The sequence below is a fragment of the Hyla sarda genome, chromosome 8 (genome assembly GCF_029499605.1).
Source record: "Hyla sarda isolate aHylSar1 chromosome 8, aHylSar1.hap1, whole genome shotgun sequence".
NCBI classification, from domain to species: Eukaryota; Metazoa; Chordata; class Amphibia; order Anura; family Hylidae; genus Hyla; species Hyla sarda.
This window is the reverse complement of record NC_079196.1, coordinates 102,243,311-102,262,469: the sequence shown is the minus strand read 5'-3', so window position 1 is coordinate 102,262,469 and position 19,159 is coordinate 102,243,311. Positions and strand designations below refer to the sequence as shown.

General features: G+C 40.2%; 1 protein-coding gene across 5 annotated transcripts in view; it reads left to right on the top strand.

Moving 5' to 3' along the window:
* RAPH1 (Ras association (RalGDS/AF-6) and pleckstrin homology domains 1) overlaps positions 1-19,159 on the top strand; it is a 201,008-nt gene that overhangs the window by 170,165 nt on the left and 11,684 nt on the right. For all 5 annotated transcript variants that reach the window (XM_056537175.1, XM_056537178.1, XM_056537177.1 and 2 more), the window contains 4 exons: positions 2,491-2,634; positions 9,052-9,162; positions 12,365-12,463; positions 13,055-13,175. In XM_056537175.1, the coding sequence (XP_056393150.1) occupies positions 2,491-2,634; positions 9,052-9,162; positions 12,365-12,463; positions 13,055-13,175 (475 nt within the window). The remainder of the gene's footprint in view (positions 1-2,490; positions 2,635-9,051; positions 9,163-12,364; positions 12,464-13,054; positions 13,176-19,159) is intronic.

Genomic DNA, 19,159 nt, shown 5'->3' with positions numbered 1-19,159 from the left:
AATGAATGACATACGGGAGCGCATACGAAGGCATACGGGAGCGTGAGGTTTTAGCTCCCCCCTGCCGTATGTTCTCCCGTATGGGAGAAACTGTAGGGTGAACCCAGCCTTAGTAGGATAATGTGTCCTGCCATCCTGCAAAAATTGTTCAGGAATGGTGTTAAGGAACCAAATCACTGATGTTTTAAAGGGGTTATCCAGGAAAAAAACTTTTTTTTATATATCAACTGGCTCCAGAAAGTTACAGATTTGTAAATTACTTCTATTAAAAAATCTTAATCTTTTCAGTACTTATGAGCTTCTGAAGTTAAGGTTGTTCTTTTCTGTCTAAGGGCTCTCTGATGACACGTGTCTCGGGAACCGCCCAGTTTAGAAGCAAATCCCCATAGCAAACCTCTTCTAAACGGGGCGTTTCCCGAGACACGTGTCATCAGAGAGCACTTAGACAGAAAAGAACAACCTTAACTTCAGAAGCTCATATGTACTGAAAGGATGAAGATTTTTTAATAGAAGTAATTGACAAATCTGTTTAACTTTCTGGGGCCAGTTGATATATAAAAAAAAAAGTTTTTTCCTGGATAACCCCTTTAACCCCTTAAGGACTCAGCCCATTTTGGCCTTAAGGACTCAGACAATTTAATTTTTACGTTTTCACAAAAACACTATTTTTGTGGGGAAATTAAAACGAAAAACGCAATTTTGCTAATTTTGAAAGGTTTCGTTTTCACGCCGTACAATTTATGGTAAAAATGACGTGTGTTCTTTATTCTGAGGGTCAATACGATTAAAATGATACCCATTATTACATACTTTTCTATCATTGTTGTGCTTAAAAAAAAGCACAAACTTTTTAACCAAATTAGTACATTTATAATCCCTTTATTTTGATGACCTCTAACTTTTTTATTTTTCTGTATAAGCGGCGGTATGGGGGCTCATTTTTTGCGCCATGATCTGTACTTTTTTTATACCACAATTGCATATGAAAAACTTTTAATTTTTTATAATTTTTTTTTTTAATAAAATGCATTACAAAAGTAGGAATTTTGGACTTTTTTTTTTTTTTCGTTCACGCCGTTCACCGTATGGGATCATTAACATTTTATTTTAATAGACATTTACGCACGCGGCGATACCAAATATGTCTATAAAAAAAAAATTTACTCTTTCTGGGGGTAAAATAGGAAAAAACGGACGTTTGACTTTTTTATTGGGGGAGGGGATTTTTCACTTTTTTTTTACTTTTACATTTTTTTACATTTTTTTTTACACTTGAATAGTCCCCATAGGGGACTATTCATAGCAATACCATGATTGCTAATACTGATCTGTTCTATGTATAGGACATAGAACAGATCAGTGTTTTCGGTGATCTTCTGCTCTGGTCTGCTCGATCACAGACCAGAGCAGGAGACGCCGGGAGCCGCACGGAGGAAGGAGAGGGGACCTCCGTGCGGCGTTATGAATGATCGGATCCCCGCAGCAGCGCTGCGGGCGATCCGATCATTCATTCAAATCGCAAACTGCCGCAGATGCCGGGATCTGTATTGATCCCGGCACCTGAAGGGTTAATGGCGGACGCCCGCGAGATCGCGGGCGTCGGCCATTGCCGGCGGGTCCCTGGCTGCGATCAGCAGCCGGGATCAGCCGCGCATGACACGGGCATCGCTCCGATGCCCGCGGTTATGCATAGGACGTAAATGTACGTCCTGGTGCGTTAAGTACCACCTCACCAGGACGTACATTTACGTCCTGCGTCCTTAAGGGGTTAAGCATCTGTGGGATGTGCTGGAAAAACAACTAATCCAACAAGGACCCATCTAATAACTTTAATGTTTATTCTGTGAAAGATTCAGAGAAAAATGTTGCAAACCTATTGCTACAAAGGTTACCTAGAGAAAAGGATGTGAGATCTTTTCTGAAACCTGGTATGAACATTTTAGGTGAAACCAGTGTTCAAAATGAAACCCGTTTTTTATTTATTTATTTTTTAAGTGCGATGCAGGGGGAAGGCCTTTTTTCTGGTGTAGCCTTGTCATGGTAGGCTAGCTAGATATATTTTATTTTTCTGAATTGAAGATTTTGTCCTACTTCATACCAGGGATACTTTTTTACATTTTTTTACCTATATAAGCTAAAATAACGAGAACATTTAGATGACTGAGCCCTATAATGTCACCAATGAGAGTATATAAAACTAGATAGCATAATAAAATAAATACAGTGTTCAGGGTTGTTAAAAGCTACAATCATGTTCTCCTCATGGAAAGCATATACTGGGAATATTATGTTTCTTTGATCCAGCAATAGTACTCTGTCTTTCCGGCACCACATGGTGGACACATGTAGAGTTTTTTGATGTAAGAGATTTCACTTCTAATGTCCTTTAAACTGACAATAATTTAACTATTTGGGGGGGGGAGAGGTCTAACCTGAACAGTCCAGCCACAAAAACTTTGGATTTGTTTATCCCCTGTCTTTTATCTGCAGGAATGCTTCTGTGGTAGTTCAGTAACTGTCCCAGAAATAGAGGGAGTCCTGTGGCTGAAAGATGATGGAAAGAAATCCTGGAAGAAGAGATATTTTCTGCTGAGAGCATCTGGTATTTACTATGTACCAAAAGGGAAAGCAAAGGTGAGGAAACATACCTAAACACGGAATTAGAGCTGTAGACTGGGCATTCATGACACGGGGTCACTGCATACATTAGTGGTGTTCTTTGTACACCCCCCCCCCCCCCCCACACACACACACACACTTAAACATAGGCTTATTCATTACAGATGTCTCATACATATTAGTATCCAGTAATAAATGAAGTAGAGATTTGCAGACGTTAAGCTCCGTAACATGTCACGTTATTGCTCCTATACAATAATATGCAGGCAATGCTGTTTGAGCTAAGGTGGATCACAGATTCAAAGAAACATGTAAAAATGAATTGTGACAGTTTGTGTTCTATATTGAATTGTACAAATGTTTAGTAAAATAATGTACGGTAATTGTAGGAATTTGCATTCATTAAAAGATTCTTTAAGTATAGAAAATGTGACCAGTAAATCACCTTGGCAATGCTGAAATCTGGCAGGAACTGAAAGGAAACCTGGTAGAAGATGGTCCACATACCATGAAATCATGACCCTGTTTCCACAAAATAAAAATGGCATGTCATAGTTTTGATTGATCAGGGTCTGGGTGTTGAGACCACCACCGATTGGTAGAATGAGCAGGGAGAGCACTCCACCCTGTCTCTCTGTTCACTGCAGGAGTTGGATTCTGTAGTTAGTCTATCGATGCTAGATGAGTGCGGTTCCGTATCCAAACTGCTGACTGATCAAACATTTAGACATGTCTCTATGACATGTCCAAATTATAAAAAAAATTTAAACAAACCAGAAAAGGGTCACAGGTGGGGGATGGGATGGGAAATGGCCTTCTTGACAGTTTCTTTTCTTTAAAGAATAGGGAGGTCCGTTGCAGAGACAAAGAACCAAACTGGACGGTCTATTGCATAACAGGACCCAATGGGTCCCATAGACTTTGAATGGGGACCGTCTGGTGTCTGTTTTACAGGAGTGGAGCCGAGAAAAAATGAGGATATGCTGTATTTTCTTCTTAAGCAGGATTTTCTTCTCTTTGTCAACTCCCATAATTTGAACAGACTCCCCTAGGAGCGTATAAAAAAAGGAAGTGTTTCTTTACCTAAACCCCGATATAAAGCCCACACTATGGGAAGATATATGTGAGCGAAATTAACATATAAAGAGTAGAGTAGAAAGATAAAATTTACAGATTCAAAACCATTGTCTTCTGAACTATTTACAGATTACTGTAGTTTTTTGGGGGGGGGGGGGGTTAAATGTCCAGTAGTTCATGAGGTATGTCCCCCAGAAGATCCTCTGAATTCAGGGAATTCTGTGCAGAAGGTGGGGCTTCGCCAGCTTAATTTACATATTCATTGTCTGTGACTTTACATCCTAGTGAAGTGAAGTCACATACAATGGATATGTAAATTGAGCCAGCGAAGCCCTGCCCCCATGCGCGATTCTCTCTCTCTCTCTCTTTCTCTCTCTCTCTCTCTCTCCTTTTTCTCTCTCTCTCCTTTTTCTCTCTCTCTCTCCTTTTTCTCTCTCTCTCCTTTCTCTCTCGCGCTCTCTCTCTCTCTCTCTATCTATATATAGATATATATATATATATATATATATATATATATATATATATATATATATATAATGTATTGGGGATCATTGTAATTGTATGGATCTACAGAATGTGTTGTTTTTTCCAAAAAGTGCACTGCGTGGAAACAAAAGCCCACAAAAGTTGCAAAATGGCGTTCTTTGTTTTTATTCAATTTCTCCCCACAAAAATGTTTAATGCTGCACTGTAGATTTTGTAGTAAACTGTGATGTCATTACAAAAAACAATTGGTGTCGCTAAAAAAAAAATCCTCATATGGGTCTGTAGGTAGAAAGTTTAACCCCTTAACTACGAGCGCCGTAAATGTATGGCGCTGTAAAGTGTCACTTACAGCGCTGTGTTCCTTGATCACTGTGTCTCCAGATGTGGGGATCGGAATGGGATGACTGGTGATATCTATCAGCAGCCATGCCGGCATATCACCATGGGGGGTCCCGAACCCCCCCCCCCCCCCCCCCCCCGTCATTGATCGCCGTGATTCGCCTGTCAATTCTGACTAGCGAATCATGGCTTTTCCGGGCTGCTCAGGTCTCTGGTGACCCGATAGCCTGGAAAATAGGAATGATTGGAGCTGTCAGGGACAGCCCTGATCATTCTAAAGGATAGGAGCGAGGTGGGGGCAAAGATGGCGGGGATAGTCACCGGCGGCAGACACCGGCATACAGCGGGTACCGGCAGAGGGGAGGACCGGCGGCAGCAGTGAAGATCTTCACTGCTGCCTTATAGTTTCACAACTACAAGTCCCAGCATGCCCAGATACCCAAATAAAAAGCACAAACGGATGCGTAGTGTAACACCAGAGTGTGATCGGTAACGCTAAATGTAAACTGCGCTTACCGCAAGGAGTTGGACTACAGCCAAGTACAACAATGGAACAAGGTGTTTCATCAAGATGTCTCTGCAGCTTCTTCCCACTGGGGTAAAAACACGATAAGAACAGATAATCTGCAAACAGCAAAGTGGGATGGATAGGAGCGCTGAGACAAGGTAGAGGTTTAAAATTGTTTATTTCCCATCATGCAACGCGTTTCACGGTTACCCGCTTTCTAAGGCATATTGGGTTCAACATTACAAGGTATATATAGGGAAAAGGGGTTAACCCCTTCAAGGAGGAAAATTTAGTTAACCCCTTGAGGGGCCAAGCCCTTTTAACCCATTACAACAATATAAAAACACATAATAATATCACAAAAATAATATCCAATAAAACAAATACACCATAATTAAGAACAATGAATATATTATAAAAATATCACAATACTCTTTAGAATAATTTTTTATCGAGCATTTTCCAATGTCTCATTAAGACCATCTGGAAATAAAGTGACTAAAAAGAAAATCCAACTAACGTAATAACTGACAACACCCGTTCTGTTTTATTACCCTGCTGTCTGTTTTTATCCACACATGTCTGACCCATGGACTTGTTTATTTTCCTATTCCCTTTTATTTATTTGATTTTGCCTTTTTGTTGATTCGGGCTGCGTCCCGATACTTCTGCTTTACTTTGGCATTGCTACCTTCTTGCCTATTACAATAAAATTGGTTGTTTGACACTAAAAAGAAAATCCAAAAGGATTCCCTATTATTTAATCGCTGTATGTGATTATGACCGAAAACTGGAACAGTTTCCAGTATGGTCAGTTTTAAAACATCAATGCATCTATCATGCTTAAGAAGTAGATGGCGTGAAACACTGTGCAAGACAAAACCATTTTTTATATTAGATCTGTGTTTATTCATACGTGACCGCGCCGTCTGTACGGTGCGGCCAACGTATTGAATCCCACATGAACAGGTAAGTAGATAAATGGCAAACGAACTATCACAAGAATAGTGTTTTTTTTATTTGAAAACTTTTATTTTCAGATTTGAATGAAACAGAGGGCGTGCCTATCATAGCACAACACAGACACCTTGATCGCCAACATGGAAAGTGTCCGGGGCATTAGAACCAACAGAATGGTTTTGTAAAAAGGATTCAGTTTTTAACCTACTAGGGGCCACCATATTTCTCAGGTTCGGGGACCGACGAAATGTAATACCTGGTTGGGATGGTAACAATTTTTTTAAAATGATGTCATCCAGTAGGATGGACCAATTTCTGCTTAATATTCGGCGGATATTGCCTGCTCCACAGTTTCCCTTTTCCCTATATACCTTGTAATTTGTTGAACCCAATATGCCTGAGGAAGCGGGTAACCATGAAACGTGTTGCATGATGGGAAATAAACCATTTTAAACCTCTACCTTGTCTCAGCGCTCCTATCCATCCCACTTTGCTGTTTGGAGATTATCTATCTGTTCTTATCGTGCAGATACCCAAAGGCTGTCTGGGCATGCTGGGAGTTGTGGTTTTGCAACATCTGGAGGGCTACAGTTTGGAGACCACTATACAGTGGTCTCCAAACTGTGCACTTCCAGATATTGCAAAACTACAACTCCCAGCATGCCAAGACTGTCCAGTCATGCTGAGCATTGTAGTTTGGCAGCATCTGAATGGCCAGATGTTGCAAAACTACAACTCCCAGCATGCCCTTCGGCTCTCCGGGCATGATGGGAGTTGTAGTTTTGCAACAAATGGAGGCACACTGGTTGGGAAACACTGTCTGTTTCTTAACTCAGTGTTTCCAAACCTGTGCGCCTCCAGCTGTTGCAAAATTAAAACTCCCAGCATGCATTGACAGACCGCATTGAGGTACACTGGAGCAAAAACACTGGTAGTCTGTTACCTTACTTAGTGTTTCCCAACCAGTGTGCCTCCAGCTGTTGCATAACTACAACTCCCAGCATGCACGGTCTGTCAGTTGAAGGTTAGCCTCCCCATGTGAATGTACAGGGTACAGTCACACGGGCAGGGGTTTAAAGAGAGTTTCCTGCTTTAAGTTTGAGCTGCAGCAAATTTTCCGCCGCAGCTAAAACTCCCAGCGGGAAACTCATTGTGAATCCCCGTCTGTGTGAATGTACTCTAAAAAAACTACACTAAACACAAAATAAGGGCTAAAACACTACATATACACCCCCCTTACACTAGATCAAACCCCCCCCCCCCCCCCCCCCCCAAAAAAAAAAAAAAATTTTTAAAAAATGTCTCATACGGTAGTGTTTCCAAAACGAAGCCTCCAGCTGTTTATTGACTGCCTTTATGAAAAGGTAAAGTTGGGGTCTACACCAGCATGTAAGTGTAAAAAAATTAAAAAAAATTACACTATCATGCTGGTGTTGCCCTATACAATTTTACAAGAGGCAAAAAGAAAAAAATAATTGTAACGCAATTTCTCCTGAGAAGGGAAATACCCCATATGAGGGTGTAAAGTGATCTGCGGGCGCACAACAAGGCCCAGGAGTGAGAGCGCAACATGTACATTTGCGGTCTAAACTAATGATTTACACTGGGGTGGCTGATAGTTACAGCGGTTCTGACATAAACGCAGAAAAAAAAACACGTGACCCTATTTTGGAAACTTCACCCCTCACGTAACGAAACAAGGGGTATAGTGAGCCTTAACACCCCACAGGTGAAAAATCAGATTTTTTTCACTAAAATGTTGGTTACCCCAAAGTTTTTATTTTCCCAAGGGGTATTAGGAGAAAAAGTTTTGTAACCCCAGTTTTTCTGAGTGTGGAAATACCCCATATGTGGATGTAAAGTACTCTGCGGGCGAACTAGAATTCTCAGAAGAGAAGGAGCTTCATTGGGCTTTTGGAGAGAGAATTTGGTTGGAATTGAAGGCCATGTGCGTTTACAAAGCCCCCATGCTGCCAGAACAGTGTACCCCCAAACATGTGACCCCATTTCGGAAACTACACCCCTCACGTAATGTAATAAGGGGTGCAGTGAGCATTTACACCACACAGGTGTCTGACAGATTTTTTGGAACAGTGGTCCGTGGAAATGAGAACATTTTATTTTTCATTTGCACAGCCCACTGTTCAAAAAATCTGTCAAAAGCCAGTGGGCTGTAAATGCTCACTGCACCGCTTATTCAATTCTGTGAGGTCCACTGTTCTGGTAGCATGGGGGCTTTGCAAACGCACAAGGCCCCCGACTTCCATTCCAACCAAATTCTCTCACCAAAAGCCCAATGGCACTCCTTCTCTTCTGAGCATTGTAGTTCGCCCACCAAGCACTTTACATTCACATATGGGGTATTTCCAAATTCAGAATTAATGGGGTTACACATTTTGGGGGGCTTTTTCTCCTATTAACCCTTGTAAAAATAAAAAATTTGGGCGAACACCAGCATTTTAGTGAAAAAAAAATGTTTCATTCTGATATCCAACTTTAGCAAAAATTTGTTAAAGGGGTTCTCTGGTGCTTACACATCTTATCCCCTATCCATAGCTATCACGCCCCCTCCCGTCGGCTTGCATTGAGGGGCGGAGCGTGACGTCACATGGGGGTGGAGGCGTGACGTCACACGCCGCCGGCCCTGTAGTCGCCCGTAATCAGACTGATTACAAACGGGGTGACAGCAGTCGCGCCCCCCTTCCCATAGACTTTCTTTGAGGGGGCGGGCGTGACGTCACGAGGGGGCGGCCACGAACACGGAAGCCCGCACACAGCGTTCGGAGTAATGAACTTCCGGACGCTGCGAGCGGAGCTCTGAAAGGCTGGGCAGCGCACAACCCCTTTAAGGGGTTAACGTTTTATGGCTATTGGAAGCAGAGGACGAAAAAGCAAAATGGAAAATCCCTGCATCCTTAAGGAGTTAAGATTGTATGCTGGTGGGAGCAGAGCCCTGCATATTATTGTCAGCTTGGAAATCACATTGATACATTTTTTATTAACTAATTGGTTTACTTGCCTCTAGTCTAACAGTACATTGTTGTCTTGTTGTTCTTTCTTAGGCATCTCGGGACCTTGTCTGCTTCCTTCAACTGGATCATGTCAATGTTTATTATGGACAAGAGTATCGGAGCAAGTACAAAGCTCCTACAGACTATTGCCTGGTATTAAAGGTACGCTCTTATTACTGGCATCTCATAGGCTGGAATGTCCTGAAAAGAGATTATGCAACACATTCCTCTATTCTGGTTGTAAACAACTTTGTTTATTGGGGAAGGAACTGGCTTGTTTTATTTGCAGCCTCTGGAAATGTATTGGCTTTGGAAGCTTAAAGGGGTATTCCAGGCCAAAACTTTTTTTTTAGATATCAACTGGCTCAGGAAAGTTAAACAGATTTGTAAATTACTTCTAACAAAAAATCTTAATCCTTCCAATAGTTATTAGCTTCTGAAGTTGAGTTGTTGTTTTCTGTCTAACTGCTCTCTGATGATTCACGTCTCGGGAGCTGTGCAGTTCCTATGGGGATATTCTCCCATCATGCACAGCTCCCGGGACGTGACATCATCATTGAGCAGTTAGACAGAAAACTTCAGAAGCTAATAACTATTGGAAGGATTAAGATTTTTTAATAGAAGTAATTTACAAATCTGTTTAACTTTCTGGAGCCAGTTGATATATAAAAAAAAAGGTTTTGCCATGAATACCCCTTTAAGTTCCATATGAGCAGTGGGATTCTCTTACATCATCTTACAGAAATCATTGAGTGTGTCCTATTTGTATGGATATTCTGCCACCTAGTGGCAAGCTTTATTCTACAACCACTATGGACAAATTTTAGTCTGGCAATAACCTGTACTACTACTAAACATATGAAGTTAGGTTATATGCAACGCCAGATATTTTACTAGTTCCCAGCTATTCGTAATAAACAAAAATCGGGGAAGTACCTAAAACTAAATTTTATTAATATACATTAAAATATCACCAACTCAGAAAGTGAATCCCAAAAGATTAAAGCAAGGTATATACCTAAATATTCCGTAAAAATTCAGCAGAAAAATGCTATATGTTGCACGAACTCTGATGACCTCGGGTTCATTCATAAAAAGTTATGCTCAGAGACTGTACGAGCGCGACCATTAAAAGTAGCTTATGCTATGAAAAACCACTCTATCCGTGCATGGATAGAGACGGTGTCTATCATGGGTTTATTCAACCCCACCAGCGCTTAGATCCCCTGCGGGCGCCGTCCCGAGTGACACGCGTCGGATCGGCATGACACTTACTGACAGTACGGATTCTGCCATGCGCACGTTTAACCAGACACCAATGTTTCCTGCTATTGATTGTCTCCCCACTATATAGTGAAATGTGATGCACACTCTAAGTAAATTATTATGCTGCAAACTACACATGCTACATTGTTATCTGAAAGAATGGATGTCATCTTACACTGTTTACACCAGATGTCATCAACATGCGGTTCTCCTGAGGGGAGTGATGATGTCAGATCACTCCAATTAGTCATTTGGCGCCTGTCTGGTGCCTGTCTTGCATGTTCTATTGAATGCACACAAGCAATTTTTAACATTGAAAAAGGAGCCGTTCAAGCTCCGAAACGCGTCTGTTTTATCCTGGCATTGGAATAAATTATTTTAACAATTTGCTTCATGCAAGTTCATTTGCACGGATTGTGCCAAGGAACCCCGGCTTGTTTTCTACCTCTGTGACGTATATTGCACACAGGTATATGGCATGCCACACACATTATTTATGCATGCTCTTTACACAATATGGTTTTATATACTCTAGAATATGCTTGCCCCTTGGCATGATAGCATAACCAATTTTCACATATATAGCATTTTGCTGCTGAATTTTTACGGAATATTTAGGTATATACCTTGCTTTAATCTTTTGGGATTCACTTTCTGAGTTGGTGATATTTTAATGTATATTAATAAAATTTAGTTTTAGGCACTTCCCCCATTTTTGTTTAATAACCTGTACTAGCCTGCCGTTTAACATGGTCTGTTTTGTTTTCCATTCATTTTTCATTGGTTCAGTTATCATTAAAGGAGAACTCCGGAATATAAAAATTGCCGCCCATAGTGCCGGCAGTAAAAAAAAATAAAGATGTACATACCTTCCTCCGCTCCCCCGGGGCCTCCAGTAACCGTCTCCGGTCTCCGCCGTGATCCACTTCCTGCTTGCCGGTGGTCGGATGAATCATACTGAGCTCAGCCAATCACCAGCCGCAGCGAAGTCAGACTCGGCCAGCGATAGGCTGAGCGGCAGTGTGAAAACACTTCAGGACACAAAATCCTTCACTACACCGGCACCTGCTGCCAGGGCCGAAAATGTCACACTGCCGCTCAGCCTATCTCCGGCCGAGACTTCACTGCGGCCGGTAATTGGCTGAGCGCAGTAAGACTCTCCGACCACCGGCAACCAGGAAGTGGATCACGGCGGAGGCCGGAGCCGATTACCGAAGGCCCCCATGGAGCGGAGGAAGGTATGTACATCTTTATTTTTTTACTGCCGGCAGTATGGGCGACCATTTTTATGTTCTGGAGTTCTCCTTTAACAACTATGGCCGACAGTATAACATTTAATTTAAAATAAAAATATTAAGATAATGCATTTCAAGCAGCAAAGTGAATTTTAGGAGTCTTTTATATGATTCCTAGATAATTTTTAGAGATGAGCGGACTTACAGTAAATTCGATTCGTCACAAACTTCTCGGCTCGGCAGTTGATGAATTTTCCTTTCATAAAGTTCAGCTTTTATGTGCTCCAGTGGGCTGGAAAAGGTGGATACAGTCCTAGGAAAGACTCTTCCAGGACTGTCTCCACCTTTTCCAGCCCACCGGAGCACCTGAAAGCTGAACTAATTCTTGCAGGAAAAGTCATCAACTGCCGAGCCGAGAAGTTCGCGACAAGTCGAATTTACTGTAAGTTCGCTCATCTCTAATAATTTTCTTAGTGAACCTTTTCTGCTTTTTTCCTTGAATGTGCTTGTTACAACATTTAATGTATTTATTGTCCCTATCCCATAGTATTATTGGTTTTATTTAAATTTTGGAATAGAATTAAATAGAGAAAAACCTTTACTAATAATTTTATGTTTTAATTTATGGTGTTTTAAAATGCTTTAAACTGATCACCTTGTTTTCAAAACCTGTACATAAAAATGGCCACAGGTTTTATAAATGGAAACCACAGCTACCTAATACCTAATGGAACACTTTCATATAATTTTTAATTAAACCATTGTATGAATTCAGATGATAAAAAAATCCTTTTCCATGAACTACCTCTTACTACCAATTTCGCTATATTCAATGGTCATGTTTGCAACTATTATTTTCACAGCATCCACAAATTCAGAAAAAGTCTCAGTATATCAAGTATCTGTGCTGTGATGATGTCCGAACATTACACCAGTGGGTTAATGGAATTCGAATCGCAAAGGTGATTTATTGAAATACTGTAATATGTATCTGTCATCTTACCTGAGCCCAAAGGCAAACGTGTTTAGGTCATTCTGTTTATCTAAATGCTAGGGCCTGATCTATTTAGCCACAGTGAAAGAAGCAGTGATCAGTTTACTCAGTCTATATAATCTCATCTACATTATCTAAGTAAGGAAGTGTCATGCAACCTGACATCAAAAGAAACAGCAGAGGTCATAGTACAGAGCTGCACATGTGGCTCTCCGCTATAGTCATGACAATGTTATTATGCAATTGAAATGGATTCTTAACAAATGGTACGTTGAACTTGCCTGAAGGAATGTTCAGGTGACATACTGAAATAAAACATCAAAGCAAATAAAGACCCAGTACACCGTTTAGACATTTCTTTCTGATGGTTATGCATAAACAGAAGCACCTTGCTTCAGAAGTGGGTATACTTCTTCAAAAAGTGGGTGTTCTAGCATTTGCTTATATGTGTATATTTAATGTATACTACTTTCACTTATATTACATGTCATTTGTTGTATTGTATTTTTTTTGCAGTTTGTTGGTTTGTAACATAGTAACATTTCTCTTGTCATTCTAGTATGGAAAGCAGCTTTACACCAATTATCAGGAAGCCTTGAAGAGGACAGAAGCTGCTTATGACTGGACATCTTTGTCCAGCTCTAGTATTAAATCTGGTTCCAGTTCTTCTAGTTTACCAGGTATAGTGGAAGTTTCCATATTGAATGACACCATTCGCTATTCGGAGACTCATGGTAAACAAACATAGAGTCAGATGGGATGCAACTAGATGTGCTTTTACCTTTTATTCTTTTTATTCTTAAACTCTTTTGACTATATACCCTAATGAAAAAAAAAAGATTTAAAACAGAATAGGGCAGAAGCAGCAAATAGCAGCTACTGCGTTTTGACTGGGGAGGAGACTGCTTTAAAAGCAACATAAAAAGCAAGTGTGTGTGAGTGCCAGGTGTGCATTTTAACCTCTTAAGGACTGAGTCCATGCCCTTTCTATAACGTGGGGCCACGGCATGGCCCCGTGTCATAGCAGGTCCGGCCCGGCACTAATAGTGTGCAGCACGGATTGTGGTGCCGCGCGCTATTAACCCTTTAGACGCTGCGTTCAAAGTTTATCGCCGTGTCTAAAGTGAAACTAAACTACCCCCTGCTAGCTCAGTGGGCTGTTCGGGACTGCCGCGGCATCCCGACAGCTGGAGGACACATGGAGGGTTCTTACCTTCCTCCTGTGTGTCCGATCGCCGAAAGACTGCTCAGTGCCTGAGATCCAGGCATGAGCAGTCAAGCGGCAGAATCATTGATCAATGTTATCCTATAGGATAACAATGATCAATGTAAAAGATCAGTGTGTGCAGTGTTAAAGCCCCCTATGGGGGCTATAACATTGCAAAAAAAAAAAGTGAATAAAGAAAAGAAAAATAATAAAGATCATGTAACCCCTCCCCTAATAAAAGTTAGAATCACCCCCCTTTCCCCATATAAAAAACTGTGTATATTAAAATAAACATATGCGGTATCGCCGCGTGCGTAAATGTCTGAATTATAAAAAATATATTGTTAAATAAACTGCACGGTTAATGGCGTACACGCAAACAATTTCCAAAGTTAAAAATAGCTATTTTTGGTCACTTTTTATATCATGAAAAAATGAATAAAAAGTGATCAAAAAGTCTGATCAATACAATAATTGTTTCGTTATAAACTTCAGATCACAACGCAAAAAATTAGCCCTCATACTGCCCCGTACACAGAAAAATAAAAAAGTTATAGGGGTCAGAAGATGACTATTTTAAACATATTAATTTTCGTGCATGTAGTTATGATTTTTTCCAGAAGTGCGACAAAATCAAACTTACAGTGAGGATCAAAAGTTTGGGCACCCCAGGTAAAAATTTGTATTAATGTGCATAAAGAAGCCAAGGAAAGATGGAAAAATCTCCAAAAGGCATCAAATTACAGATTAGACATTCTTATAATATGTCAACAAAATTTTATTTCCATCATTTACACTTTCAAAATAACAGAAAACAAAAAAACGGCGTCTGCAAAAGTTTGGGCACCCTGCAGAGATAATATCTTGTACTGCCCCCTTTGGCAAGTATCACAGCTTGTAAACGCTTTCTGTAGCCAGCCAAGGGTCTTTCAATTCTGGTTTGAGGTATCTTTGCCAATTCTTCCTTACAAAAGTCTTCCAGTTCTTTGAGATTCTGGGCTGTCTGTCACGCACTGCTCTTTTAAGGTCTATCCATAGATTTTCAATTATGTTGAGGTCAGGAGATTGTGAAGGCCATGGCAAAACCTTCAGTTTACGCCTCTTGATGTAATCCCCCGTGGATTTCGAGGTGTGTTTAGGATCATTATCCATTTGTAGAAGCCATCCTCTCTTTAACTTCAGCTTTTTCACAAATGGCATCAAGTTAGCATCCAAAATTTGCTGAAATTTTATTGCATCCATTTTTCCTTCTACTCGCGAGATGTTCTTTGTACCACTGGCTGCATTACAACCCCAAAGCATGATTGATCCACCCCATGCTTAACAGTTGGACAGAGGCTCTTTTCAATAAATTCTGTTCCCCTTCTTCTCCAAATGTACCTTTGCTCATTCCGGCCAAAAAGTTCAATTTTAACTTCATCGGTCCACAGAACTTGTTTCCAAAATGCATCAGGCTTGTCTATATGTTCATTTGCAAAGTTCAAATGCTGATTTTTGTGGTGAGGACATAGAAGAGGTTTTCTTCTGATGACTCTTCCATGAAGACCATATCTGTACAAGTATCTCTTTATAGTGTAATAGTGTACCACAACTCCAGTGTCTGCCAGATCTTTCTGGAGGGATTGTACAGCCAAACGTGGGTTTTGAATTGTTTTTCTCACAATCCTGCGAGCTGTTCTGTCTGATATTTTTGCTTTAACTTCCACTGTTCCTGATGACTGCCATTTCTTAATTACATTCTGAACAGAGGATATTGACATCTGAAAACATTTTGCTATCTTCTTATAGCCTTTTCCAGCTTTGTGAGCATCAACTATTTTCATTTTCAGATTTCTAGACAACTGCTTAGAAGAACCCATGGTGCTGATTGTTGGGGCAAGGTCAGATGAGTCTGGGCATTTAAAACCTTTGAGATTGACATCACCTGGTCTTCCTAGATGATGATTGAGAACAATCCATGACACTGGCAGGTCTCAGATTTGCAAAGGGGGAAGTGCATGCTATAAATTCTGTAGGGTCCCCAAACTTTTGCAGACGCCATTTTTTTGTTTTCTGTTATTTTGAAAGTGTAAATGATGGAAATAATATCTAACTTTTGTTGGTGTTTTTTCTTTCGCACAATTATTATTATTTTTTTTCCGTTTCGCTGTAGATTTTTGTGTAAAATGACTGATGTCATTACAAAATAGAATTAGTGGTGCAAAAAATAAAGGTCCTTAAAGGGGTACTCCGGTGGAAAACTTTTTTTTTATTTTTTAATCAACTGGTGCCAGAAAGTTAAACTGATTTTTTAATTACTTCTATTAAAAAATCTTAATCCTTCCAGTACTTATCTGCTGAATACTACAGAGGAAATTATTTTCTTTTTGGAACACAGAGCTCTCTGCTGACATCATGAACACAGTGCTCTCTTCTGTCCAGAGTAGGAGAAAATCCCCATAGCAAACATATGCTGCTCTAGACAGTTCCTAAAATGGAGGATGTCAGCAGAGAGCACTGTGTTCCAAAAAGAAAATTATTTTCTCTGTAGTATTCAGCAGCTAAGAAGTACTGGAAGGATTAAGATTTTTTAATAGAAGTAATTTACAAATCTGTTTCACTTTCTGGCACCAGTTGTTTTTAAAAAAAAAATTCCACCGGAGTACCCCTTCAAGGACTTAAAGTGTGTGGTTTTTAAGTTTATGACTTCAGTGACTTTAAATTCTGGGACTTTAGAAGAGAAGATGGCCAGAAGGGGGGAGGAGTGTTTAAACTGGGGAAAGGGAAACTACAATATAGAAAGGAAAGACATTGTAAATGGAGAGATGGGTGGGGAAAATATTTGTGCAGCTAGCATAGCTGCAGAGGTTGAAAATTTGGGGATTCAGTCTGTGAGTGGTCTGACAATACGCTGCACACTGCATCAAATTGGTCTGCTTCGCTGTTGTCACATAAGGAAGCCAGTTTGCTAAAGACATGCAGACTAAGGTTATGTTCATATCCGTGTTAGACAAATCCATTATGAAATGTCCATTATTGTCACAGAGGTCATTATTAAATTATCTGAAACTGATTTTAATGTTAATGATGCCTTATATTAAAAGATTTTTTTAAAGAGTACTTGTCACCATATAAAATATACAGTCATGGTCGTAAATGTTGTCAATCCGGCAATTTTTCAAGAATATAAGTTATTTCTCACAGAAAAGGATTGCAGTAACACATGTTTTGCTATTCTCATGTTTATTCCCTTTGTGGATATTGGAACTAAACCAAAAAAGGGAGGGAAAAAAGCAAATTGGGCATAATGTCCAATGACCAAACTCCAAAAATGGTCTGGATAAAATTATTGGCACCCTTTCAAAATTGTGGAACAATAAGATTGTTTCAAGCATGTGATGCTCCTTTAAGCTCACCTGGGGGCAAGTAACAGGTGTGGGCAATTTAAAAAGAACACCTGAAAGCAGATGAAAAGGAGAGAAGTTCACTTGGTCTTTGCATTGTGTGTCTATGTGTGCCACCACTAAGCATGGACAACAGAAAGAGGAGAAGAGAACTGTCTGAGGACTTGAGAACCAAAATTGTGGAAAAATATTAACAATCTCAAGGTTACAAGTCCATCTCCAGAGATCTAGATTTGCCTTTGTCTACAGTGTGCAACATTATCAAGAAGTTTACAACCCATGGCACTGTAGCTAATCTCCCTGGGTGTGGTCGGAAGAGAAAAATTGATGAAAGGTCAATGCAGGATAGTCCGGATGGTGAATAAGCAGCCCAAAACTAGTTCCAAAGATATTCAAGCTGTTCTGCAGGCTCAGGGAGCATCATTGTCAGTGCAAACTATCCGTCAACATTTAAATAAAATGCTATGGCAGGAGACCCAGGAGGACCCCACTGCTGACAGACATAAAAAAGCAAGACTACATGTGCCAAAATGAACTTGAGTAAGCCAAAATCCTTCTGGGAAAACATCTTGTGGACAGATGAGACCAAGGTAGCGCTTTTTGGTAAAGCATATCATTCTACGGTTTACCGAAAATGGAATGAGGCCTACAAAGAAAAGAACACAGTACCTACAGTGAAATATGGTGGACGTTAAATTATGTTATGGGGTTGTTTTGCTGCCTCTGGCACTGGGTGCCTTGAATGTGTGCAAAGCATCATGAAATCTGAGGATTACCAACAAATTTTGAATCGCACTGTACAGCCCAGTGTCAGAAAGCTGGGTTTGCGTCCGAGATCTTGGGTCTTCCAGCAGGACAATGACCCCAAACATACGTCAAAAAGCACCCAGAAATGGATGGCAACAAAGTGCTGGAGAGTTCTGAATTGGCCAGCAACGAGTCCAGATCTAAATCCCATTGAACACCTGTGGAGAGATATTAAAATTGCTGTTAGGAAAAGATGCCCTTCCAATAAGACAGACCTGGAGTAGTTCGCAAAGGAAGAGAGCTCCAACATTCCGGCTGAGAGGTGTAAGAAGCTTATTGATGATTATAGGAAGCGACTGATTTCAGTTATTTTTTCCATAGGGTGTGCAACCAAATATAAATTTAAGGGTGCCAATAATTTTGTCCAGCCCATTTTTGGAGTTTGGTGTGACATTATGTCCAATTTGCTTTGCTTTTTTTTACTCCATTTTTTGGTTTAGTTCTAATACACACAAAGGGAATAAACATGTGTATAGAAAAACATGTTTTAGGCTGGGTTCACACCACGCTTTTGCAATACAGTTCCCGTATCAGGTTTTTGATTTAAAAAAAAAAAACTGATCCCTCAAAACCTAACTAAACTGATCAAAGTGTGTAAAAATTTTAACCAGTACACGGTTTGAAAAATGATGTCCGGTTGCATCTGTTTTTTTAAGAAAAAACTTATACATTTTTAACTTTTCATTCCATCATGAATAAAGTTTCACTTGTTTGATTGAAATTCCAAGAAAAAATAAACTGTGCAAAATCAAAAACCGGATGGTGAAAACCGGGATGGAACCGTACGCACATACGGTTCTGTACGGTTCCCATTGACTCCCATGTTACAAAAAAAAAGTATACGTTTCAATACGGTTTTTCACCCAGAACAGAAACCGTGGTAGGCTATAATTTTGGGTAGGGAAAAAAAACTGACAAAACCAAACAAGATGCAAAACGGACACAGGCTGATGCATCTTTTGGCATATGGGAACTGTATTGTAAAAACTTGGTGTGAACACAGCCTTACTGCAACCTTTTTCTCTGCGAAATATTTCATTTTCTTGAAAAATGTCAGGGGGGCCAACATTTATGGCCATGACTGTAGTATTACTTGTGTAATTAGCAGACACTTTCCCATTCACTTGCTTTTAAAATTAACAACTTAAATATGTTTCAAATGTAATAGAAAAAACGGCCACTAGGTGGCTCTGTTCAGTTACCTGCCACAATTAATACAGTGAGTTTGGTCTCCTCCTGGACTAGCAGGAGAACAAACTTAGGCGTA